General features: G+C 51.0%; 1 protein-coding gene across 4 annotated transcripts in view; it reads left to right on the top strand.

Moving 5' to 3' along the window:
- Window positions 1-26269, top strand: part of GOLGA1 (golgin A1) — a 799579-nt gene that overhangs the window by 18797 nt on the left and 754513 nt on the right. For all 4 annotated transcript variants that reach the window (XR_005773994.1, XR_005773995.1, XM_040406051.1 and 1 more), the window contains 3 exons: window positions 3832-3929; window positions 17581-17613; window positions 24236-24364. Coding sequence is in view for 2 of the 4 variants with exons in the window: in XM_040406051.1 (XP_040261985.1) it covers window positions 3832-3929; window positions 17581-17613; window positions 24236-24364 (260 nt within the window). In the remaining 2 variants the exon portion in view is untranslated. The remainder of the gene's footprint in view (window positions 1-3831; window positions 3930-17580; window positions 17614-24235; window positions 24365-26269) is intronic.

A 26269-nucleotide genomic window follows, 5' to 3' on the forward strand; every position in this document is an offset into this window, starting at 1 on the left:
ATGAAACGCTATGGCAGGAGGACCCCACTGCTTGCCAGAGACCTAAAAATGCAAGACTACATTTTGCAAAAATGAACTTGAGTAAGCCAAAATCCTCCTGGGAAAAGGTCTTGTGGACAGATGAGACCAAGATAGAGCTTTTTGGTAAAGCACATCATTCTACTGTTTACCGAAAACGGAATGAGGCCTACAAAGAAAAGGACCCAGTACCTACAGTGAAATATGGTGGAGGTTCATTGATGTTTTGGGGTTGTTTTGCTGCCTCTGGCACTGGGTGCCTTGAATGTGTGCAAGGCATCATGAAATCTGAGGATTACCAACGGATTTTGGGTCGCACTGTAGTGCCCAGTGTCAGAAAGCTGGGTTTCCGTCCGAGATCTTGGGTCTTCCAGCAGGACAATGACCCAAAACATACGTCATAAAGCACCCAGAAATGGGTGGCAACAAAGCGCTGGAGCGTTCTGAAGTGGCCAGCAATGAGTCCAGATCTAAATCCCATTGAACACCTGTGAAGAGATCTTAAAATTGCTGTTGGGAAAAGGCGCCCTTCCAATAAGAGAGACCTGGAGCAGTTTGATAAGGAAGAGTGCTCCGAAATCCCGGGTGAGAGGAGTCAGAAGCTTATTGATGGCTATAGGAAGCGACTGATTTCAGTTATTTTTTCCAAAGAGCGTGCAACCAAATATTAAGTTAAGGATGCCAATAATTTTGTCCAGCCCATTTTTGGAGTTTGGTGGGACACTATGTCCAATTTGCTTTTTTTCCTCCCTTTTTTGGTTTTGTTCCAATACACACAAAGGGAATAAACCTGTGTATAGCAAATCATGTGTTACTGCAATACTTTTCTGTGAGAAATACTTAATTTTCTTGAAAATGTCAGGGGTGCCAACATTTACGGCCATGACTGTATATACCATTGCTTAAAGGGGTTGAACAAGTTTGGAAAAATATTGCTGGTTTTTTTTTTTTTTTAAACCTGTCCACAGGTTGTATGTGGTATTGCAGCTCTGCCTCATTCATTTTAATGTAGCTGAGCTGTAATATCAGACACAACCAATGGGTTTCTGAAAGCAGCCATGTTTTTTCTAATCTTGTGCAATGCCTTTAATTATTACTGTCCATGCCATTTGTTATTAGGTAAGCATCTAACCCTTTTTGAATCTGAGGGCCAATGTATTATTATTATTTTTTTTGTCATGTTCAGTCAGTCCATAGTTTCTCAGAAGTAGGCTGTCCATGTACCACCACCATATGGCGTTTCCATGAGGCATTGTATTTCCACTAGAAGTAACGCTGTTAAAGGGGTTATGTCCGGGTTCAGCTCTTCACCCATTTAGCCCTTATGAGTGGAGGATCGGAACATCGATGCAGCGCAGGGCAAGGGCTGTTTGGTTTACATTGACACACTGCTAGGTGGAGGCTTCCGCCTAGCAGTGATCCCAGTGATGCCACTGACACTAATGGGTGGTCTATAGCGCTGTTTTACAGGCTAGGGCAGTGCTACAGACCGCCTATTAGTGCTGGTGACGTCACCGGGCTCACTGCTAGGTGGAAACCTCAGAAGCCTGGTGCGTCACCGGATCTAAAGAAGAAGCTATATAGCGCAGGGCAAGGGGGGGCATTGAAGCATGAAATGCTCCGATGCTCCACTCATTGGGGCTGAATGGGTGAAGAAGGGGTTATGTCCGGGTTCAGCTCTAAGGGAGCAAGCATTGGAGCATGTAAATCACCGGAGCATAGAGGAACAGTGTACAGGAGCCGTATTACAAATTTGTGCAACACAACAATAGCTATTAAAGGGGTCGTGCAGATGTGAAACAAATATAATATTTTAAGTTCACAGTGGGTTAAAAGTAAAAAGTCCTACTTGCCCTCACCTGGTCCCCACTGCTCTCCTTTTCCTAGTCCTGACTTGAAACCCCAGGAGATGCCTGCTCAGTGGGCGTAATGAGGACCTGTCTGAACTAGAGATTGGCTGAGCAGACATCTCCTGGCATTTCTGGCGTGTCAAAGCAGAACCAAATGGCGCTAGGGGTTGTCTCACAAAAGCCTTTGTAAGTAAAAGTCAATGATGAGCTGATTGCAGTGAGTCCAAGTTCTATAACCCAGGGCTATCAACAGTTAAAGGGGTTGAATGAAAGGTCTGTATTGCCACAAGCCTACAGTGTATTCACATAGTCTGTTACCAAGGTAGAAGGCCACTGGACCTCATAGCTGCCTTTTAAGAATCATTCAATATATAGTCTGATTTAATCGCTATGGACCGTTTTGGGGAGGATTTTTTTTTATTACTGCATTGTACCCATTTTGAGCTAAAAATAATTGTTTTTTATTAAAATAATTTGAACCCCTTTCTCTGTACAGCCTTCTCTATGAATGTGGCTTAAATAAGCGTCTATGGCCTTTTAGTCATTTAGAGATAAGGTTTATTAGATGACCGGCACATTCATACAGCTAGACAAACAGTTACCGTATTTTCCGGCGTATAAGACGACTTTCTAACACTAGAAATTATTTTCAAAAGTCGGGGGTAGTCTTATACGCCGGGTATACTCAGATCCGATGGTATATTCTAACCCCCAGGCGTTCCCATGGTGACGGGGGCGCTTGCCTAAGGGTTAGAATATACAGGGCCCCGCCACTCAGAGGAGTATACATTTATTAACTGTACTCTGTAACTTTAACTTTAAATCAGCACTCATCTCTTTACTAGGGTACCTTACTCTGAGCTCCGGTAACAGGCAGTGCGGGCGGAGCTCACTCACTGACGTCACGCGCGTGCACCGCCTAGTGGAATGAGCAGGCACGTGACGTCAGAGAGTGAGCGCCGCCCGCACTGCCCGTTACCGAAGCTGAGAGTAAGGTACCCTAGAAAAGAGATGAGCGCTGATTAAAGTTAAAGTTACAGATTACAGTTAATAAATGTATACTCCTCTGAGTGTCGGGGAGGGGGATCTGTGGATGGCACTGTCATGGGGAGGGGGATCTGTGGATGGCACTGTCATGGGGAGGGGGATCTGTGGATGGCACTGTCATGGGGAGGGGGATCTGTGGATGGCACTGTTATAGGGGGGGAGATCTGTGGATGGCACTGTTATAGGGGGGGATTTGTGGATGGCACTGTTATAGGGGGGGATTTGTGGATGGCACGGTTATAGGGGGGGGATTTGTGGATGGCACTGTTATAGGGGGGGGATTTGTGGATGGCACTGTTTAGGGGGGGAGATCTGTGAATGGCACTGTTATGGGGAGGGGGAATCTGTGGATGACCCTGTCATGGGGTGGATCTGTGGATGACACATATAGCATAAGATGCTATATAGTGTCATCCATATATCCCCCCATAGCAGTGTCATCCACAGATCCCCCTCCCTATAACAGTGTCATCCACAGATTCCCCTCCTCATAACAGTGCCATCCACCGATCCCAGTCAGTTCCCTGGACTGGAGAAGATAGTCTTGAAGACAGGGATGGCTGGGCATTCAGGGGTAGTCTTATACGGCGAGTATAGCCCAAACCCTATATTTTAAATGGAAAAGTTGGGGGTCGTCTTATACGCCCAGTCATCTTATACGCCGGCATATACGGTAACTCTTTTGTCACAGCTGAATATTTTTAATAAAGACCAATAAAAAAAAGTTTTTTTTTAGCCCAAAATGAGTAAAATGCAATCCCAAAACCTTTCTATGTAATCTTTTGAACCCATTCCATTAGTTCTCCCCTACTCTCCTGTCTCTTGCCCACCGTCCTCACACTGCATCAGAGGTGTGTAGAATATGGCACTTGGTGTTGGAGATGGTCTGGCTAGTGACTTGCTGCTTCTGTCCCAGCATCAATGAGGAAGTTTCAAGACCAAAACGAGATGTATAATGCAAGCCGAGCCAAGATGGCGGAAGAATATTCACTTTCTCTTGAAAAGAAAGACCAGGTACGTCTGAAGACTATTGCTTGTTTGTTGCTGTTGTCTGTCCTGTCATGTCTCGAGCTAGACAATGTTCACATTACCACTAAAATGTAATAAAAAAACAAGCAAAAAGAAACCTAAACCTGACAGACCCATTATACGTCAACGGATCTGTCGGCATCAATTTCACAACAGATTGTTGTAGCTGTCATGGCTGTATAGATAATGGTATTTATTGTACCAATGTGAACAGAGCCTTATTTTTAGGGCATCTGTCAGCAGTTTTGTCCCTATGACACTGGCTGACCTGTTACATGTGCGCTTGGCAGCTGAAGGCATCTGTGTTGGTCCCAAGTTAATATGTGTCCTATCTGGACCTGTCAATGAAAGTGCAGAGGGTGCGGCAGTTGCAGAGAGAGCAGAGCCTGTAGGTGTAACGGCAACGCCCCCGTTGCTCCTAGAGGCTCATTTGCATATATTAAAAAATCATTTTTCTCTGCAAGTTGGACACGTATGAACATGGGACCAACACAGACGCGTTCAGCTGCCAAGCGCACATGTAACAGGTCAGCCAGTGTCATAGGTACAAATCTGATGACAGACGCCCTTTCCCGATGATTCCAAAAATGCTTCTTATTTTGCATCTGGAGCCTCTTTTTAGCACCTGAAATCTCATATTTTGAGTAGTGGCTTATACAGTCACATCATACAAACACAGGTCTAGGATATGTGTTACAGTTTGTCAGGTTTTTGCTCTTAAAAGGCCTTTACTAATATTGTAGGTTAGGAAGAAGGGGGGCAGATAGAAGGGAACATGCAAGAGGGTTTGTAGTCTGTAACCATGACATATAGGGGTGTAGATTATCTGAAGACCCAACAAGGTATGTTTAATAAAGAGCATTAAGTTGCCTACTTTTTCATTTTGTATACACTGACGGATTAGGCTACTTTCACACCAGCGTTTTTGCTGGATCCATCATAGATCAGCAAAAACGCTTCCGTTCTGATAATACAAGCGTCTGCATCCGTTATGAACGGATCCGGTTGTATTACCTTTGAAAGGGTTGTCCGGGTTCAGAGATGAACCCGGACATACCCTTATTTTCACCCAGGCAGAACCCCTGAGGCTAGCATCAAAGCATCTCATGCTCCGATGCGCTCCCTTGCCCTGTGTCACGTCTGCAATTTTTTCAACAGTGGATCTCAACTGCGGGTTATTAGGATCAATCAGATATGAATCTCAGGCGTCACTCACAACCTCAACGGTGAGTTAGAGATTCTACCATCACGTGATCAGGAGGAAAAAGTACAACTCAGGTCCGCACAGTACTATTGCTTCATAGACTGCGGGTAGGTGTTAGTATGTTAGTGTGCGGTAGCTGCCGCAGGTTAGCAGGGGGCACTCAGTAAGAATCCTACACAGTTATCTCAGCCTGCATGTATGTAAAGGAGAGAAGCTCTCTCACATAAAGGGTACTTGCGATTGGCAGGGCAAAGCGATGGTGGAAACTTCCAAGGATGGCGGCAGTATCAGGCCGGAGCGGATCCGTCTTCCAGATGGTAGTGTGGGAATGAGAAGGGTCCGGTTACTGAGCAGATCTGTCCTCCGGATGGCAGCTGGGTAACTGGAGCGGGTCCGGTTGTGGTGCGGATCCGTCTCCCAGATGACAGCGGGGGTGAGGTGAAAGGTTCGGTTCCTAGATCCCATACACAGGTGGTGAGGCAGCAGGCGTACCGACAAACAATTACAGCACGCCATGCCGCCTCACCAGCCCCCTTAAATGGAACCAGGAAGTGCAATAGGGACCTCTGATTGGTCCGGATGACTTCCGCGTTCCACCGTGGAACGCAGCCACCGCGTCACAACCCGCGCGTCTTCCGCGTTCCACGGTGGAACGCAAGGACCGCGGCAGATGAAGAAAAGGCCGTCGCGTCGGCGGCATTACAGTATCCCCCCCTCAAAGGAACGCCTCCGGAGTTCCCTCTGGGAGTAGGCCGATCAGGATACCTACGATGGAACAAACGGGTCAATCTAGGAGCATGTACGTCCCGAGAGTCTTCCCAAGAATCATCCGCAGGAGTATAACCCTTCCATCGTATGAGATACTGTATAGATGATCCCCTTTTACGGGAGTCGAGTATCTTGTCTACCTCGTACTCAACCTCACCTTGGACCTGAATTGGGGGGCTAGGGGGGGAGGCTCTAAGGGGGAGTCGGTTAGGTTTGTACGGTTTAAGCAAGGAGACATGGAAAGAGGGATGGATTTTCCAGCCGAGAGGGAGAGTTAGGCGTACCGCATTTTGATTCAGGACTTTCTCGATGGGAAATGGTCCGATGTATTGGCGACCGAGTTTCCTAGCGGGCACGTTAAGGCGGAGATTTCTCGTAGACAACCATACCATGTCTCCCACACAGTATGTGGGGGGATTAGAGTGTCGAGTGTCATAATGTCTTTTTTGTCGCTCTTTTGCGGTCTTCAGATTATCTTGTATTGCAAGGGAAGTCTCTCTTAGAGATTCGAGATAGTCCTGAACTGCAGGAACGTTCCCAGGTAAGTAATCAGGGGGCAGGTTGGTGGGGTGGAAACCGTAGTTTGCATAGAAAGGAGAGTATTGAGTGGAGGAGTTCATTGTATTGTTGTATGCAAACTCGGCCAGAGGTAATAGATCGAACCAGTCATCTTGGAGATGGCTGCAATAGCATCGAATGTATTGTTCTAGACACTGGTTTACTCGCTCTGTTTGGCCGTTAGTTTGTGGGTGGTATGCGGTTGACATCCTGTGATCAATTTGGAGGGCTGTGCATAGTGCCTTCCAAAATTTTGATACAAATTGACTGCCCCTGTCGGAAATAATCGCGGAGGGTAAACCGTGCAATCGAAGGACTTGGCTGAGGAAAGTTTGGGCGGTTTCTTTTGATGATGGTAATTTTTTAAGTGGGGAGAAATGAGCCATTTTGGTTAATAGATCGACAGTAACCATGATGGTGTTGCAACCCTCTGAGCGAGGGAGGTCGACTATAAAATCGACAGAGACAATCTCCCAAGGTCTAGTGGGTGTTTCCAGTGACATCAGTAACCCGTAGGGAGGCTTTCTGTCGGTTTTGGTAGAGGCACAGACATCACAGGTGGAGACATATTCGTGGATTGATTTGGTCATGTCTGGCCACCAGAATTTTCTGCGTACAAGTTCCAACGTTTTGGTGATGCCTGGGTGGCCCGCTAGGGGTGTGTCATGCATGAGTCGAATGACAGAAGGTTGCATTCTAGGAGGGATGTAAAGTTTGTCGTTTTTGAAAAGGAATCCATCGGTTGGTGTCAACCCAGGAGGAGCAGGAGGATCCCCTTCAAAAGGAACATGTTTTAGGAGCTCCTTGAATCCCGTGGCGAGTCCCACAAACCGATTTGCCGGAAGTAGTAAGGCAGGAGGTTCTGCGTCAGTACTCTCTTCGTATAACCTGGAGAGGGAGTCAGCCTTTGTGTTTTTGGAACCTGGTCTGTAAGATATATGGAAGTCAAAACGATCAAAGAAAAGGCTCCACCGTACTTGTCTTGCCGACATGGTTTTACAAGTTTTGAGGAACTGTAGGTTGCGGTGGTCAGTGTAGATCATGATGGGATGTTTGGCTCCTTCCAAAAGATGTCTCCAGTTGCCCAGAGCATCCTTAATAGCTAATAGCTCTTTCTCGCCCATATTCCTTGGGGGACACAGGAAACCATGGGTATAGCTCTGCTCCCTAGGAGGCGTGACACTAAGTGAAAGCTGTAAGCCCCTCCTCCATCAGCTATACCCTTCAGCCTGGAGAGAGAGACTACCAGTTTTTGCTTAGTGTCCAAGGAGGCAAGACACTCCCTGCTTAGGCAGGGTTGTTTTCCTATAATTTTTTATTTTTGCGTTATTTGTTGTTTTTAATTCGGTTTTTTTTTTTTTCTACTTACAGGGACAACAGAGGCGCACTAGACCCCTCTGTTTAATCCCGGGGTTGAGTCGCGCCAGTGCCGGTAATACCGCACTGCCGCCTCCCCCACAGAAGACAAGGTGGACCAGGGCAGCCTCGCTCCCCTGCGTCCCGCCAGCTCAAGGGTCGCCCGCACGCCAAGTCCCTCCCCCGGCTTCCTGCCACTGCGGTGCCAGTGGCTGAAGGGGCGACCCTGCTGGATGGATTGAGGGCGAAGACAGCGTATGGTGAGAGTGGCTGCTCCAGCCTCCCCTTCCCTCCCTCCCACCGCTGCTACATCTCTCCGTGCCATCTACCCCCCCCCCCCTTCCCTCCCCTCCCCCATGGGCATATCGGGGCCGGCAACTTTACCGGCCATCATTTGGGGGGGGACTTCGTTCTGGTGTTGCAGACCCAGGACAAGCTGGTTCTTAGGGGGGTGGCTACCATCTTCAACGGCAGGGCAGTCAGGGGGACGGCTGTATGAGGAGATTCAGGCGAGGGCCGCTTACTTGAACGGCACCTTTTCATGGCCGGCACTTCATCTACCTAGGGGGTTAAATCATTTTGCCGCGCGCGCGTGCGGCTCTGCTTCTCCTTCAGCGCGGAAAGGGGGGGGGCGGAGCTTTCTACATGCGCTCCGCTACTTCCTGGTTCGTCGGGCTCCACATCTCAGGTGCTGCGTGGAGCTCTCTCTCTCTCTCTCTCTCTCTGCCGTCCGATCCTGAAGCTATTCACCTCTGTGCCTGCCGCCTCTCCTCCACAGCCTCCCTTCAGTCTGCTGCCCTTGCTGTCTGCCGCTTGCATCATCTGGGTCTGGTAGGACTGTTAACCCCATCCGTGCCACCAGTACTGTTACTTGGGTGTGATCCCCGTTTTTTCACCTGGGGTCTCCCACTTTAAGTGCAACTTTTCTTCCACCATGTCAGACCCTTCTGCAGCTGCCAAGCCTTGGTACCATGCCTGTACCGCTTGTAGGGAAGCCTTTCCCCGGGGGCAGTCTGATCCGCACTGTCCTGCATGCCGAGCTCCACCGCAGCCTCAGTCGCCCGCTGTGTCGCTCCCTGCTTCCTCTGACCCGCCTGACTGGGCTAGATCCCTGTCCCAGGCCGTGGAAAGCCTCACTCAGGTCGTGGGCCGCCTAATAGACAGGCCGCCTACCCCGCAGGACGCCATTCTTACTGTCGCGCCCTCCGGGTCCATCGCTTCTGCCGCTGCGGCGGGTTCACCCTCTCTTAGTGACCCTTCCCGAGCTAGGCACTCTCAGAAGCGTTTTAGAGTAGAGCGAGCCTCCTCCTCGGATGCCTCCCTCTCCCCGCCACGCGTGCGCACTCAGACGAGCCTCTCCTCTCCAAAGGATTCGCTCTCTGAAGGTGAATTGGCGGTTTCAGATTTGGAAATGGACTCGGCCCTGCCGTCCAAGCTAGCCTCAGCGATGGGTCAGCTCATCTCTGATATTCGTGACACCTTTAAGGTGCAAGATGACCCCCCTAGCTCTGACGCAGCTAGCGTCTCCTTTATCAGACCCAGGCAGGCCTCAAAAGTTTTTCCAATCCACTCTGATTTCTCCTCCGTGGTGTCTAAGGCTTGGGCTCGCCCGGACGCCCGTTTTGTCAACCCCAAGAAGCTGGACATTTGCTATCCTTTTCCGGCCGATGTCGTGGCCACCTGGTCGTCCCCACCCAAGGTGGACCCCCCTGTGGCCCGTTTGTCAAAGAACACGGCCATCCCTGTTCCCGACGGGTCCTCTCTTCAGTCAGCGGAGGACCGTCGCATGGAGACCCTTTCCAAGGGCATTTTTGCTGCCTCCGGTTCTGCCCTCAGACCGGTTTTTGCCTCTGCTTGGGCAGGTAAAGCAATCTCTGCTTGGGGTGCGCAGCTGGAACAGGAGTTGGACTCGGACGTCCCCATCCAGGACCTACGTTCCTTGGCCCAGCTTATTATTCGGGCCGGGAATTTTGTTTGTGAGGCCTCCCTTGATGCGGGAGCCCTTATTGCACGCTCCTCCGCCCTGGCGGTTTCCGTCAGGAGGGAGCTCTGGCTGAAGGTTTGGAAAGCGGACGCTGCCTCCAAACGTTCCTTGGCGGGGCTACCGTTTGCGGGTTCCCGCCTTTTCGGGGTCCGCCTAGACGAGCTTATTTCGGAGGCCACGGGTGGCAAAAGCACCCATCTTCCTCAACCCCAAGCCAGGGGCGCCCCCCGCGGACGCCCCGGTGCGTCTCGTTTTCGGTCCTCCCGCAGGAACTCTGGGGCTCCCCCCGCAGCTGCCGCTTCGGCCCCTCCCCAGGATAAGCGTAGGAAGCCGTTTTTTCGGGCGCAGCCCTCCTGGCGCAGGCCGCAGGCTGCCCGCACACCCGCAGCAAAGCAGTCCTCTGCCTGAAGGCGCGCCCCCACCCACCCGGGTGGGGGGCCGGCTCCTCCTTTTCAGGGACGTCTGGATGGCTCACGTCTCCGACGCCTGGGCTCTCGAAATTGTGTCCTCCGGATACAAAATCGAATTGGCGTCCTTCCCTCCAGATCGGTTCTTTCGCTCCCGCCCGCCGCGGGACCCGAAAAGCGCGGCTGCGTTCTCCGCGGCCGTTCAAGCCTTACTGGACAGAGGGGTGATTACCCCCGTTCCTCTAGAGGAAAGGTTCCAAGGGTTCTATTCGAACCTCTTTGTAGTTCCCAAGAAGGGAGGTTCGGTGCGGCCCATTTTGGACCTCAAAAAGCTCAACCGTTTTCTCCTCCTTCGACGGTTTCGGATGGAGTCCCTCCGTTCCGCGGTGGCTTCCCTGGAGCGGGGAGACTTCATGTCTTCCATCGATATACAGGATGCCTACCTCCATGTTCCGGTAGCCCGGTGTCACCATCGCTTCCTCCGATTCGCCGTGGGGGACCTCCACTTCCAATTTGTCGCCCTTCCCTTTGGGCTGGCAACAGCCCCCCGGGTGTTCACCAAGGTCCTGGCCCCGGTTTTGGCCTTACTCCGTTCCAGGGGTGTTTTTCTGCTACCGTACTTGGACGATATCCTCATCAAGGCTCCGTCCCTTTCTCAAGCGGTTGCCAGCGTGGATCTCACTCTAGAGACTCTGGCGAGGTTCGGTTGGGTCATCAACTTCCCCAAGTCCTCCCTTCCCCCCTCCAGACAACTGGTCTTCCTGGGAATGCTTTTAGACACGGGAGCGGCGGAGGTACGTCTTCCCTCGGAAAAACGATTGACCCTCCGCCGGGCGATTCGGGGTCTCCTTCTCCACCGTCGACCGTCCTTCCGCTTCTGCATGCGGGTCTTGGGGCAGATGGTTGCCTGCTTCGAGGCGATCCCATTTGCGCAGTTTCACTCCCGCCCTCTCCAACGGGCGATCCTCTCCTCCTGGGACAAATCGCCGCAGTCTCTGGATCATCCCTTCCATCTATCGCCTCCGGTGCGGTCATCTCTCCGCTGGTGGTTACAGTCCCCTCTTCTGGGCAGGTCTTTTCTGCCGCTCAACTGGTTGGTGGTTACAACCGATGCCAGTCTCTTGGGCTGGGGAGGCGTGTTTCCTCCCCGATCCGTCCAGGGCATTTGGTCTCCATCGGAGTCCAAACTCTCGATCAATGTCCTGGAGCTGAGAGCGGCCCTTCTGTCTCTGCGACACTGGACTCATCTGCTGAAGGGTCATCCAGTTCGTGTGCAATCGGACAACGCCACGGCCGTGGCATACATAAACCACCAGGGGGGCACTCGCAGCGCTGCAGCGATGCGGGAGGTCACCAGCATTCTCCTTTGGGCGGAAACCCACGTCCCGGCTCTATCGGCAATTTTTATTCCAGGGGTGGACAATTGGGCGGCGGACTTCCTCAGTCGCACCACTGTCGACCCCGGCGAGTGGTCTCTTCACCCGGAGGTATTCGAGGCCATTTGCCTTCGTTGGGGCATGCCGGACGTGGACCTCATGGCCTCCAAGTTCAATCACAAGGTCCCCGCCTATCTGTCCAGGGCCAGGGATCCGGGAGCTTGCGGAGCCGACGCCCTCGTTCGTCCTTGGCGAGGCTTCGCGCGTCCGTACATATTCCCTCCCATCCCACTCCTGCCCAAGGTCCTTAGGAAGATCGCGGCGGAGGGCGTCTCGGTGATTCTGGTCGCTCCGGACTGGCCCCGCCGGTCTTGGTATGCCGACCTCATGCTGCTCCTGGCAGACGCGCCCTGGCCGCTGCCCGCCAGGGAAGATCTTCTCTCTCAGGGACCGATCTTCCACCCGCGTTTAAGGTCCCTACGTTTGACGGCGTGGTTGTTGAGACCACCGTCTTGACACGTAGGGGTTTTTCTGCGGACGTCGTCCGCACCATGATCCGTGCCCGCAAGCCGTCCTCTTCTAGGATCTATTATAGGACCTGGAGGACCTATTTGGGGTTCTGTGCCGATCTGGGGATTCCTCCGCTCCGCTTTTTTCTCCCCACTGTTTTGTCCTTCCTGCAGGGCAGACTCGCCCAGGGTCTGGGTCTTAGTTCTTTGAAGGGTCAGGTGTCTGCGCTGTCCATTTTGTTTCAGCGCCCACTGGCCCCCCTTGGTCCTGTCAAGACCTTCCTTCAGGGCGTGGCTCACGCGGTTCCCCCGTACCGCCCTCCGGTACCGCCCTGGGACCTGAACCTGGTTCTCTCAGCGCTCCAGGCTTCTCCTTTCGAGCCTCTGCGGACGGTTTCCTTGCGACTTTTGTCCTGCAAGGTTATTTTCCTTGTGGCCGTCACCTCTCTTCGGAGGGTGTCCGAATTGGCTGCACTCTCCTGTCTGGAACCTTTCCTAGTGTTCCACCAGGACAAGGTGGTCCTTCGTCCGGTCCCTTCCTTCCTTCCTAAGGTGGTCTCCGCCTTTCATCTGAACGAGGACATCGTTCTCCCCTCTTTGTGTCCTTCCCCTTCCCACCCCCGGGAGAGGGAGCTTCATCGCCTGGACGTTGTCAGGGCGCTCAAGGTTTACCTGGAGGTAACCAGCTCTTTCAGGCGTACTGACTCGCTCTTTGTGGTTCCGGAGGGGTCGCGCAGAGGGATGGCGGCATCCAAAGTTGCTATCGCCCGTTTTGTCAAGATGGCTGTTACTGAGGCTTACCTCGCCAAGGGCAAGGTTCCGCCCCTCGGTGTTACCGCTCACTCCACTAGAGCGGTCGGGGCTTCCTGGGCTCAGAGGAATCGGGCTTCTACGGAGCAGATTTGCAAGGCGGCCACTTGGTCCTCCTTGCACACCTTCACCAAGTTCTACAGGGTGCATACTCATGCGTCGGCTGACGCTGCTTTAGGCCGTCTGGTGTTGCAGGCGGCAGTTGATTGATGCCTCCGGTGTTGGTCTAATTTGTTCTGGTCCCTCCCTTCTGGGACTGCTCTGGAACGTCCCATGGTTTCCTGTGTCCCCCAAGGAATATGGGCGAGAAAAGGAGACTTTTGTATTACTTACCAGTAAAGTCTCTTTCTCGCTCTTCCTTGGGGGACACAGCACCCGCCCTTCATTTGGGTTTACAGTTGTGGTTCCGGCTTGGTTGCCCCCGTTGGGGCTTGACAGTTCCTTTTTTTCCGGTTGGTGGTTATCTTTCACTACTTGGACACGCAACTGGTAGTCTCTCTCTCCAGGCTGAAGGGTATAGCTGATGGAGGAGGGGCTTACAGCTTTCACTTAGTGTCACGCCTCCTAGGGAGCAGAGCTATACCCATGGTTTCCTGTGTCCCCCAAGGAAGAGCGAGAAAGAGACTTTACTGGTAAGTAATACAAAAGTCTCCTTTTTTCCCCAATGGGGTAATTTTTTTCAGCAGTATTTAGAGTTCGGGAGTAGTATGCAACTGGGTGCAAGGGTTCAGAAAGGGATGGTTGTTGCGATAGAACTGCTCCTATGGCGAGATGGGAAGCATCAACCTCTAGAACAAAATGGAAATCGGTGTTGGGCAATTGGAGTATGGGAGCTGAGGTATACCTCTGTTTGAGTATTTCGAAAGCCTTTTGGGCGTCGGAGGACCATGTATAGGGTATTATAGTACTGGTTAGTCTTGTCAAGGGTTTTACTATCTCTGAGAAATTTTTTATAAATTTCCGGTAGTAGTTGGAAAAGCCCAGAAAACGTTGGAGTGCTTTGCGTGTGTGGGGCACAGGCCAGGCCTGGATGCATTCCACTTTGGACTGATCCATTTGAATCCCCTGGGGGGAGATGTGATATCCCAGGAAGGAAATGGAAGGCTGTTCGAAGATACATTTCTCTATTTTAGCGAAAAGGGAATGGACCCGAAGACGGGACAGCACCCATCTTAGGTGCCTCCTGTGGTCGGTAGGACTGTCCGAGTACACCAGAATGTCATCCAAATAGATTACTACGCAGACGTCCAGCAGATCACGAAAAATATCGTTAACGAAATGCTGGAACGTCGCCGGGGCATTGCACAACCCGAAAGGCATTACCATGTACTCGAACAGTCCGTATCTGGTTCTGAAAGCCGTCTTCCACTCATCCCCTTCCCGGATCCTGATCAAGTTATATGCGCTTCTGAGGTCAAGTTTGGTGAAAATACGGGATGATTGTAACCTCTCGATCAGTTCGGGGATGAGCGGAAGAGGGTAGCGGTTTTTTATGGTAATTTTGTTGAGTCCTCTGTAGTCAATTATTGGCCTTAATCCGCCATCCTTGTTTTTCACAAAGAACATCCCTGCGCTAGCAGGTGAGGTTGAGGGCCTTATGAAACCCTTTTTTATATTTTCATCTAGGTAGGCCTTCAGGTGGACTAATTCTGGTTGGGAAAGCGGATAAATGCGGCCCGTGGGAAGAGGACTGCCTGGGATAAGGTCAATTGGGCAGTCATAGGGTCTATGTGGGGGAAGTGTGGCTGCACCAGATTGGCTGAAAACATCTTCGAATTCAGCGAGATGGGGAGGTAGCCCCATGGGAGCGACCTGCATAAGTGCAGTGTTTGGATAACAAGTGGTGGTACAGTAATGGGAATCCAACTGTACCTCCCCTGTAGGCCAGAGGAGAGAAGGTTGGTGTAGTCTGATCCAGGGAAGCCCCAGTACTACAGGGAACATGGGAGAGGAAATGACATCGAATATAAGGTGTTCTATGTGACCCTCTCCACAGGCCACGAGCAGCGGTTGGGTGTGATGAGAGATTGGTCCTGAAGGGGATGTGGACCCATCTAAAAAAATGATTGAGACGGGTTTCTGCTTCAGGGTGTGGGGTATTTTATTGGACTTAACCAGATGTGAATCTATAAAGTTGCCGCAGGCTCCGGTGTCTATCATGGCCTTGACGATAATCCTCTCGGTATCCCACTGTAAGCTGAGAGAAATGTATATGTAAGAATTGCGGTGGCAGAGACTATGTGTCAATTTGCAGATATGTATCTCCCTACCTTCTGTCTTCTTTTTAACCGCCGGGCAGTCGTCTACTACGTGGTCAGGGGAGGCACAGTAGAGACATAGGTTCAACGTGCGTCTCCTGGCCTTTTCAGCCGGCGTGAGGGGTCCCCGTAGGGTTCCTAGCTCCATTGGTTCCTCTTTAGGGGTAAATCTGGCTCCTCTTACTACTGGTGTGGGGATGAAGACTCTCTCGGCTCTCCGTTCACGGAGGCGGCGGTCAATCGTAACAGAGCGTTGGATTAGGTCGTCTAAGGTGGGAGGTAACTCATCACGGGCAATCTCATCTTTCAAGGCCTCCGAAAGGCCGAGGCGGAACTGGTTACGAAGACTGAGGTTATTCCACTCCGTCTCCCTGGCCCACCGTTTAAACTCGGCTATATAATCTTCGACTGGTCGGCGGCCTTGTTTGAGTGCTCTGATGGCAGTCTCAGCGGTCAATTGTTTACTAGAGTCATCATAGAGGAGTGCCATGGCCTCCATGAATCTGGGGAAAGAATCTAGGACCTCATCCTCTTCATCAAAGTAGGTCTCGGCCCAGGCTCGGGGTTCCCCTTTAAGGTAGGAAATGAGTGTGAGTACCTTTATACGGTCATTGTAGTAAGTGCGTGGACGTAGATCAAACATGAGTCTACACGAACTTATGAACTGACGGAATATTTTCCTATCCCCGGAGAAGGGTTCGGGGGCACAGACCTTGGGTTCAGGTCCCTCTCTGGGAGGTGTAGCACCTGTGTTTTGGTTAACCAAAGTACGCAATCTCTGGTTCTCCAGCTGCAGGTCCTGCACAGAGGCAGACAAGGTCTCAACTCTCTGGGATAAAGAAACCATATGTCTAGCGAGTTCCGCTGGATCCATCTTTGGGGTGCTGTAATACTGTCACGTCTGCAATTTTTTCAACAGTGGATCTCAACTGCGGGTTATTAGGATCAATCAGATATGAATCTCAGGCGTCACTCACAACCTCAACGGTGAGTTAGAGATTCTACCATCACGTGATCAGGAGGAAAAAGTACAACTCAGGTCCGCACAGTACTATTGCTTCATAGACTGCGGGTAGGTGTTAGTATGTTAGTGTGCGGTAGCTGCCGCAGGTTAGCAGGGGGCACTCAGTAAGAATCCTACACAGTTATCTCAGCCTGCATGTATGTAAAGGAGAGAAGCTCTCTCACATAAAGGGTACTTGCGATTGGCAGGGCAAAGCGATGGTGGAAACTTCCAAGGATGGCGGCAGTATCAGGCCGGAGCGGATCCGTCTTCCAGATGGTAGTGTGGGAATGAGAAGGGTCCGGTTACTGAGCAGATCTGTCCTCCGGATGGCAGCTGGGTAACTGGAGCGGGTCCGGTTGTGGTGCGGATCCGTCTCCCAGATGACAGCGGGGGTGAGGTGAAAGGTTCGGTTCCTAGATCCCATACACAGGTGGTGAGGCAGCAGGCGTACCGACAAACAATTACAGCACGCCATGCCGCCTCACCAGCCCCCTTAAATGGAACCAGGAAGTGCAATAGGGACCTCTGATTGGTCCGGATGACTTCCGCGTTCCACCGTGGAACGCAGCCACCGCGTCACAACCCGCGCGTCTTCCGCGTTCCACGGTGGAACGCAAGGACCGCGGCAGATGAAGAAAAGGCCGTCGCGTCGGCGGCATTACACCCTGTGCTAGATTGCGCAGGGCACGGGCTCTTTTTTGTATATCATAACACACTGACGGACGAAAGCTTCCGCCCAGCAGTGTGTTCGGTGACGTCACCGACTCTGATGGGCGGGCTTTAGCGCTGCCCTAGCCGTTTAACTGGCTAGGGTGGCGCTAAAGCCCGCCTATCAGTGCCGGTGACGTCACTGGGGTTCCAGGCAGCCCCATGGAGAGCACTGTTCATCACCGGAACGCCTAAAAAATAATTGCGCAGGGCAAAGGAGAGCATCAGAGCATGAACTGCTCCGATGCTCAAGTCAGGGGGGCTGCCGGGGTGAAAATGGGGATATTAACATGGCCAAGACACCAACTGAAAGTCAACGGGGGACGGATCCGTTTTCTGTTGCGTCAGAGAAAATGGATCCATCCCCATTGACTTATATTGTGTGTCAGACGGATCCGTCTTGCTCCACACCACATCGCAGACAGAAAAACGCTGCTTGCAGCGTCATTCTGTCCGCGATGGGGACGCAACCAAACAGAACGGAATGCATTCTGGTGCTTTCAGTTTTGTCCGCATTGACAATGAATGGGGGCAAAACGGAAGTGTTTTCCCCCCCGCTATTGAGATCCTATGAAGTTTGAAAGTAGCCTTAAATGTTTGCAGGCACGCATAACTGGTGTCTGTTTTTAAATGTATGTACAGTATCACAGTTTGAAGTTTAAATGTTTTTTTTTTTGCTTTGTTTGTTTTAGGAATGGCTACTGAAGCTTGCAGCACTTGAAGAGGTAATTAAAAAGTGGAAAAGAATAAAAGTACAGTAAGGGCCAGACTGGGGCAAAAAATAGGCCCGGGCATTTTTGACTGAGCAGCCCAATCACATGACCCCCAACATGCCCCACCCCCTTGCAGTCTAAGGGCGGAGCCAAAACCGGAAGCACAATTGAGGGGCAGGGCCAGCCACCAGTAAGATAGGAAGGCTTCAGCCAACACACAAGCTTTGCAACAACCAACATACAGACCTTGCAACAATATAGGAAACTACAGAAAAGTCTTATAATATCCTCAGTGGATCTCAACCTCCCCATCCTCCCACACCCTGTACAGGTCAGTGCCCCCGAAATAGCACTCACAGTTCCCCAGCAACTTTGGCAAATACCACCAATTCCGTACACAGGCGAACCACAACACCACCTCACTGACAGCTTTTTCCTGGTCTGTCAAAGACAATACTCTATTGGCTGGGAAGTCTGCTATGATACGCAATTTCCGCTCCAAATTGAAAGCTTTGTTGGTAGCAGAGAATGCTGACACTCAGGTGGATGCTTGCAGAATGTGGAGCTAGCATACAGGTAATAAAATGTGGGCTGCCCGGCCGAACACAATCAGGCTAACCAGGGGTCAAGTCCTGGGAAAAAAAAGTGTGGGAACTCACCCAAGTGCCTCCGCGTGATGTCACAGCGCGCGGCGTTCGCAAAGGGCAGGGGAGGTCGGCTGGAGCAAGCGAGTACTGTATTTTTTGCCCTATTAGACGCACCGGCCCATAAGACGCACCTAGGTTTTAGAGGGGGACAATAAGAAAAAAATATTTTTCATTACACCTCAGGTCAGACCACCAATCAGTCCACCAATGTTAATCAGACCTCAGCTAACAACCCCAATAAGACCTCAGATCAGACCCCAATATGAATGACCCCAATCAGACCTCAGATAATAGCCCCATGCCTCTCATCAGCCCCCCGTAGGCTCTCATCAGCCCCCCGTAGGCTCTCATCAGCCCCCCTGCGCCTCTCATCAGCCCCCCTGCGCCTCTCATCAGCCCCCCTGCGCCTCTCATCAGCCCCCCTGCGCCTCTCATCAGCCCCCATGCGCCTCTCATCAGCCCATTGCCCATAATATATGAAAAAAAAAAAAAAAACACTTACCTCTCCTGCTCCTGGACGCAGACGCTCCTCTTCTCCTGCTGTCGGCTGTGCTGTGAAGGCTGCGCACAGCGTGACGTCACAGAGCGACTCACTCCTGTGCGCACTGCGCAGCCTGCAGAGCCGACAGCCGAGGACCAGGAAGCGGTGAGTACAAAGCATTCACCGCTTCCTTTCTGGTCCTTTTGCCCTGAAACTTTGGGAACGGCGTTCCTGCCATGAAAAAAGTGCAAGAACGCCGTTCCCACCCGTTCCCCCTCGACTCGAGCCCTGAGGCGGCCCTATGGCCAGTCCGGCCCTGAGTACAGTGTTTTTCACTCTATAGGATGCACCTAGGTTTTAGAGGAGGAAAATAAAAAATATATATATATTTTTCCTCAGACCTCAAATTGGACCCTCATTCCACAGCGGATCACAGATCAGACTCTCATTGCTCATAAGACCCCAAATCAGACCTCCAATCTTCATCAGACCTCAGACAGACCCACAATCTTTCATCAGACCACCAACCTCGTCAGACCTCAAATCAGACCCCTATCTTCATCAGACACCCAAACCTCATCAGACCTCAGATCAGACCCCAAATCTTCATCAGACCTCCGATCAGACATAACATAAAAAAACGTACCTCTCCTGCTCCGGACACTCGGACAGCGCCACCACTCTATCTAGCGCTGCACTGTGACCTGACCTTGCACACTATCAGGTCATAGTGCGCGCTTATGCACTATAGCCTCGTGATGTATGTTGTCTGGACACAGCACATTGCCCAGAGAAGACTAGGGAGCGACTAGTAAAGCCAGCACCAGAAGCACGATATTCGCTGCTCCCTGGTCCTACTATGTAGTAATGAGAGCTTCCATAATGGAAGTGCTCATTACTATTCGCTTCATAAGAGGCAATACCATTTTCTCGCTCATATCATTGGGGGACACAGGACCGTGGGTATAGCTGATGCTGCCACTAGGAGGCGACACTAGGCTAAAAAGTTTCAATTTCCACGCTGTTTCAATTTCCACTGTTGCCTCCCGGCTGGTCACCTTTCACTTTAGGCCCCGCCGCTCACCGAGCTCCAGTCTTTGGCTCTGCTGATCTCACAGGCGGGGAAGTACCTCTGTGAGGCGTCCTTGGACACGGGTACACTTGTTGCCCGCTCTCGCGGTAACCTTGAGGCGCGAACTCTGGCTTAAGGTTTGGGCAGCGGACTCCTTGTCAAAGTGTTCCCTTACCAGCCTTCTGTTTGCCGGCTCCCGGTTGTTCGGGGCCCGGCTTGATGAAATTTTCTCCGAGGCTACGGGTGGTAAAAGTACCCACCTTCCACAGGGCAAATCCAGGCACATGTTTCGCGCTAAGCAGACAAGTGCCCGGGCCCACTACTTTCGTCGCTTCTCTGGCCGCATCCAGCAGCAGCCCCTCCCAGAGCCTCCACTCAGGACCAGCGGAAGAAGCCATTCTTCAGGCCTCAACCAGCATGGCGCCCGCGGGCACAGGCTGCCCGTCCCTTGCCCGGCAAGCAGTCCTCCGGATGAAGATGCACCCTTACCCTATCGAGTGTGGGGTTGCCTACTCCTTTTTCAGGAAGTGTGGCGGGCCCACATCACCGACGTGTGGGCACTCGAAAACGTAACCTCGGGTTACAAGATTGTGTTTGTGTCCCCTCCTCCGCAACGTTTCATTCCCTCCCAACCACCCAGGGATCCAGGTCGGGCTATCGCCTTTTTCCAGGCAATTCAATCCCTCCTCGCATTGGGGGTGATCGCCCCGGTTCCTCGGACGGAGCAATTCTCGGGGTTTTATTCAAACCGGTTTGTCGTCCCCAAGAAAGAAGGGTCAGTTCGCCCGTTTCTGGACCTCAAGTTGCTGAACCGGTTCCTCAGGGTTCAACACTTCATAATGGAATGGACCGAGGCAAATTTTTCTCTTCTATAGACATTTGGGACGCATACTTACACGTCCCTATTGCCCCGGCGCATCAGCGCTTCCTCCGCTTTGCAGTGGGGCCCTATCAGTGAGGCCAGTTTGTAGCCCTTCCCTTTGGCCTAGCGACGGCACTGCGAGTCTTTACAAAAGTACTCGCTCCTCTCCTGGCACTTCTTTGCACCAGGGGCATCACCCTGATTCCCTATCTGGTCAAAGCGGCGACCTTCGGTCAGAACGAGGACAGCCTACGTATGACTTTGGATACCCTGGCGCGGTTGGTGAACTTCCGGAAGTCTTTCCTGCGTCCTACCAGACAGATCACTTTTCTAGGCATGATCCTCGATACGGCCTCGGCATTGGTGCGCCTCCCTCTGGTCAAGCGGCTAGCCCTTCGTCGGTCAATCCGCCTTCTCCTCCGGCACAGTTACCCTTCAATTCGGTTTTGCATGTATTGAGTGCAATGGTCGCTTCTTTCAAGGCAGTTCCGTTTGCACAATTTCACACTCGTTCACTTCAGCGGACAATCTTGTCGTCGTGGGACAAATCACCGGATTCCCTGGACAGTCACATCGTCCTACCCCCATGGTTGCGTTCAGCACTCAGGTGGTGGCTTTCGACCCCAACCTTGGAGTCGGGGAAATCTTTTCTCCCGATCTCATGGACAGTCATCCCCACAGACGCCAGTCTCCAAGGTTGGGGTGGAGTCTTCCCGCCCCGGACAGTTCAAGGTGTATGGTCTCAGTCGGAGTCCAAACTGCCCATCAACATACTGGAACTCCGGGCCATTCATCTGTCCCTTCTACATTGGGTCCCTCTCCTGAAGGGCCGGCCGATCCGGGTACAGTCAGACAATGCCACAGCTGTGGCTTATATCAATTATCAAGGAGGAACCTGCAGTGATGGTGGAGTCAGCTAAGATCCTGCGGTGGGTGGAGACTCATGTGCCAGCTCTTTCGGCGGTCTACATTCTGGGAATGGATAACTGGACGGCGGATTTCCTCAGTCAGACGTCGGTGGACCCGGGGGAGTGGTCTCTGCACCCGGAGGTGTTCCAAGTGATCTGTCTCCGGTGGGGCCAACCAGAGGTGGACCTGATGGCATCCAGACTAAACCACAAGCTCCCCGCCTTCTTATCTCGAACAAGAGATCCCAGAGCACGTGCAGGTCATCTGCACCATGATTAAAGCCAGGAAACCGGTGTCGTCCAGGATTTATTACAGGACTTGGAAATCCTTTTTGCGTTTCTGTGAGGAACGTAGCCTCCCCGCTACGCTTCTCTCTTCCGGCCATCCTTTCATTTCTGCAATCGGGTCTGGATTTGGGCCTTGCCCTGAGCTCCTTGAAGGGGCAGGTGTCGGCGCTGTGAATTTTTTTTCCAGCATCCTCTGACACCACATGCTCCAGTTAAGACCTTCCTGCAAGGGGTGGCCCACACCGTCCCTCCTTATCGTCCCCCCTTGCCTTCTTACGACTTGAACCTGGTTCTGGGTTCCCTCTAAGCGGCTCCATTTGAGCCTTTAGACACAGTTCCCCTCCGTATTCTCTCCTGGGAGGTTGCATTCCTGGTGGCTATCACTTCCATCAGGCGCGTTTCGGAGTTGGCAGCGCTTTCCTGTAAGGAACCCCCTTCCTTATTCTGCACCAAGACAAGGCAGTGCTCCGACCTATACCTTCTTTTCAGCCGAAGGTAGTCTCTGCCTTCCATGTCAACGAAGACATTGTTCTTCCGTCGTTCTGCCCCTCTCCTTCGCATCCTAGGGAGCGGGCTCTCCATCAGCTGGACGTGGTTAGAGCTCTCATGATTTACTTATCTGTCTCGAGAACTTTCCGCCGTACGGACTCTCTGTTACGGACTCTCTGTTCATTATTCCGGAAGGTCCTCAAAAAAGGTTTGGCGGCCTCCAAGGTGACGATTGCTTTTGCAATTGCCGAGGCATACTGCTCCCGGGGCAAGGCGCCGTCCCTCAGTATCATGGCCCACTCAACCAGGGCGGTGGGCGCGTCTTGGGCTCTCTTCCACCAAGCTTCAGCTTCACAGCTGTGCAAGGCAGCGACGTGGTCATCCTTGCACACGTTCACCAAGTTTTACCAGGTGACTACTTTTGCATCAGCGGACGTTGCGCTGGGCTGCAGGGTTTTGCAGGCAGCGGTGTCTTGAGCTTCCGCGAGGCAGTTTCCATGGGGGTGTATTCTTCCCGCCCCGTGGACTGCTTCGGAACGTCCCATGGTCCTGTCCCCCCCCCCCCCAATGATACGAGCGAGAAAACAAGATTTTTGTGAACTCGCCTGTAAAATCTCTTTCTCGCTTAGTTCATTGGGGGACACAGCTCCCACCCACTTTTTTCCATTATGGCCGCAGGTGATGGCCGTTTGTTTGCCAGTGGGGTCCTCAGTTTAGTTTGGTCCTTCCAGCATTACTTGTGTTCTGGTTGCTTTTATGTATGTTTTTTTTTCTCCTACTGCTTAGGCACAAACTAATATGTTCTCTCTTGGCTGGAGGGGGTATAGCCGGCAGAGGAGGAGCTAACACTTTTTAGCCTAGTGTCGCCTCCTAGTGGCAGCAGCAGCTATACCCACGGTCCTGTGTCCCCCAATGAACTAAATGAGAAAGAGATTTTACAGGCGAGTCTACAAAAATCTCGTTTTTCCCCACTTTTAGTGCGTCTGGTGGAGCGAATAATACGGTAATCCACTTTGTTTTGCATTTTCGAACGATTAGGATAAGGTATGAGCTTAGGCTGGCCATACACATTAGTCTTTTGTCGGTCGAACCCGCCATTAAACATTAATGTGAGTGGGGAGCCCCATCTCTCCCCTGATAGATGATAGAGGACCATAGAAAATGAATATTTTTGCCCAGTTCTTTTGTTCTCCCGAGAGGTAAGCTGCCTCCTGAAGTGTCTGGCAGTGGCTTTCTCTGCTTTCCACATAACAAACACATACACGTTTGGCTCATGCACAAAACCGTATGTATTTTGCGGTCTGCAAAAAAAAAAAAAAAATGACATTCATGTGACGTCCATGTTACATCTTTGTTTCTTTTGCGGATCCATTGCACACAATGCATATTTTTGTCTAAAAAACTAACAAGAATAGGACATGTTCCATTTCTTTGGGGAACAGACTTGCGGACATATGGATACGGAATGCACACAGAGTCATTTCCGTTTTTTGCAACCCCTTGAAATGAATGGTTCAGCATACGGACCGCAAAAGAAATGGAACGGACAAAAAGTAAGTTTGTGTGCATGAGCCCTAGGTGTATGGGAAAGATTCAGCTGATGGCCGAACGATCATTCGGCTGACAGTTATTGAATATGTATTGGTGGCTTTAGGCTACTTTGGCAATGGGTCGGCAATATGCGTCAGAATGCTTGACCCACAGTTCAACCTTTAATGAAATTTGAAATTAACAAATAGAAAAGGAGTCGAGGAGACTACAGATAGGGTTATGGTATAGTCTGTGATGTCTCTTTTCTTTCCTGCTGGTTATAGAGTTAACACGTGCATCTGATTCCAGATGACCTCTACAGGAAAGCTCATAGATTATTTTGTTTTTCACTTTAAGGAGAAGAGAAAACTTTCTGACCAGGTGGAAATGATGAAAAAACAGAATATCTCTTTGTTCCAAAAACGAGAAGATCTTGATGAGTTGGAAGTGTTTCAGCAACAAGAAATGGCAAAAATCAAGCACATGGTAAGAACGTCGGACTCCTCGGACATGTCTGCTTGTAGACCTGCAAGTCCAGAGCTCAGAGGGTGATCCTTGTGAAGCATTCTCTGCCCCCCCCCCCCCTTCCCTCTCCTCCTAGAATTCTGTAGGCTGTGTGCCTGTGTCTCCTCCCGCTCCATCACTGACAGAAATTAATATCTGATTTCTCCCGGCATTAATGAAGACCTGTCATGCCCGTGCATATACATACAGCTCATTTATGTCATTGGGAACTGTGTAATGATTTATTTTCTTTCTTGTGGCACTCCAGGGAATTTAACCCCTTAGTGACCACCCATACGTGTTTTTACGGCGGTCACTAAGGGGCCTTAGGCTGGGCCGCCGCGTTTTTACGGCGGCACAGTTTAAGCGCTGCGCGGCTCCCCCGTGCAGCGGGGAGCGCGGACCTGGCTCTCACATGAGAGCCGGGTCCCTGCTCTAACAGCCCGGAACGGCAGGAGTGCCGATCCGGGCTGTTTAACCCTTTACATGCCGGGCGCAATGGCGCCCGCTGCATGTAAAGTGGTGACAGAGGGAGCGGACTCCCTCTGTCTCCCATCAGCACCCCGAAAATGCGATCGCGGGGTGCTGATGTGCTGGGAAGCTTACCTTGCTTCCGATGAGGGCCCGAGCCTGTCTTCAGTTACTTCCAGCAGGCTGTGCCTCTCTGGCGCAGCCTGCTGGTCAATGTTCGAATAGCATTGCTATTGAAATGCAATGCATTATAGAGATAATGCATTACATTTTAAAAGCAATCAAAATACTGTATATTATAGTCCCCTTGTGGGACTATTAAGTAGTAAAAAAAATAGAAAAAAAATACACATTTATTAAATAAAAAAAATTCCATAAAATAAAAAAATATGCCTTTTTTTCCATTGAAAATACGCTTTTCAATGAAAAAAATTGCAAAAAGAAAATATCCCCCATATGTTTGGTATTGCCGCGTCCGTAACGACCGGGACTACATAAATATTACATAAATTATCCCCTATGGTGAACGCCGTAAAAAATAAAAAATAAAAAAAGACAGAATTTCTAATTTATTCTTAGTTTCCACCGAAAAAAAAGCTATCAAAAAGCGGCATTTACTCCAAAATCATACCCATGAAAAATACAAGTCGTCTTTCAAAAATCAAGCCCTCACACAATTCCATATAAAAAAATAAAAAAAAGTTATGGGTCTTGTGAAGTGGCAATGCAAAATAATTTTTTGGGTTAATAAAAGGTGTTTTATTGCAAAAAAAGTAGTAAAACGTAAACAAAATTATAAGTATTTAGTATCACTGTAATCGTACTGACCCAGAGAATAAAGATATTATGTTATTTGCACCGAAAAATGAACGCCAAAAAATGTATAATGTAAAAACGCAGTGGCAGTATTGCTATTTTTCCCCCATCTCCCTCCCAGAAAGAGTTAATAAAAGTTAATCAGAAAGTTATGTGTACCCCAAAATCGCGCCATTAAAAACTACAACTTGTCCAGTAAAAAACAAGCCCTCATAAAGCTATATAGACGAAAAAATAAAAAAGTTATAGCTCTTGGAACGAGACCATAAAAAAAGGAAGAAAAACGCTTGGTCATAAAGGCCCAAACAGGCTTGGTCACTAAGGGGTTAAAGGGGTATTCCCATCTCGGACAATAGGGGCATATTTCTAGGATATGCCCCCTTTGTCTTATGAGCGCGGGTCCCATGCCTATCTCATAAACGCAGCCAGTTTCCCTCTATTCATTTCTATGGGGCCTCTGGCTCGGCTATTTCCTTCGGCCCCGTAGAAATGAATGGGAGTGGTGGCCGCGTAGCGTGGTGGACTCCCATTCACTTCTTCGGAGAGATCGCTTGATGGTGGCCGGACCTGGGGAAACCCGGGGTCCTCCAACAATCACTT

The sequence above is a fragment of the Bufo bufo genome, chromosome 8 (assembly GCF_905171765.1).
Source record: "Bufo bufo chromosome 8, aBufBuf1.1, whole genome shotgun sequence".
Taxonomy (NCBI): Eukaryota; Metazoa; Chordata; class Amphibia; order Anura; family Bufonidae; genus Bufo; species Bufo bufo.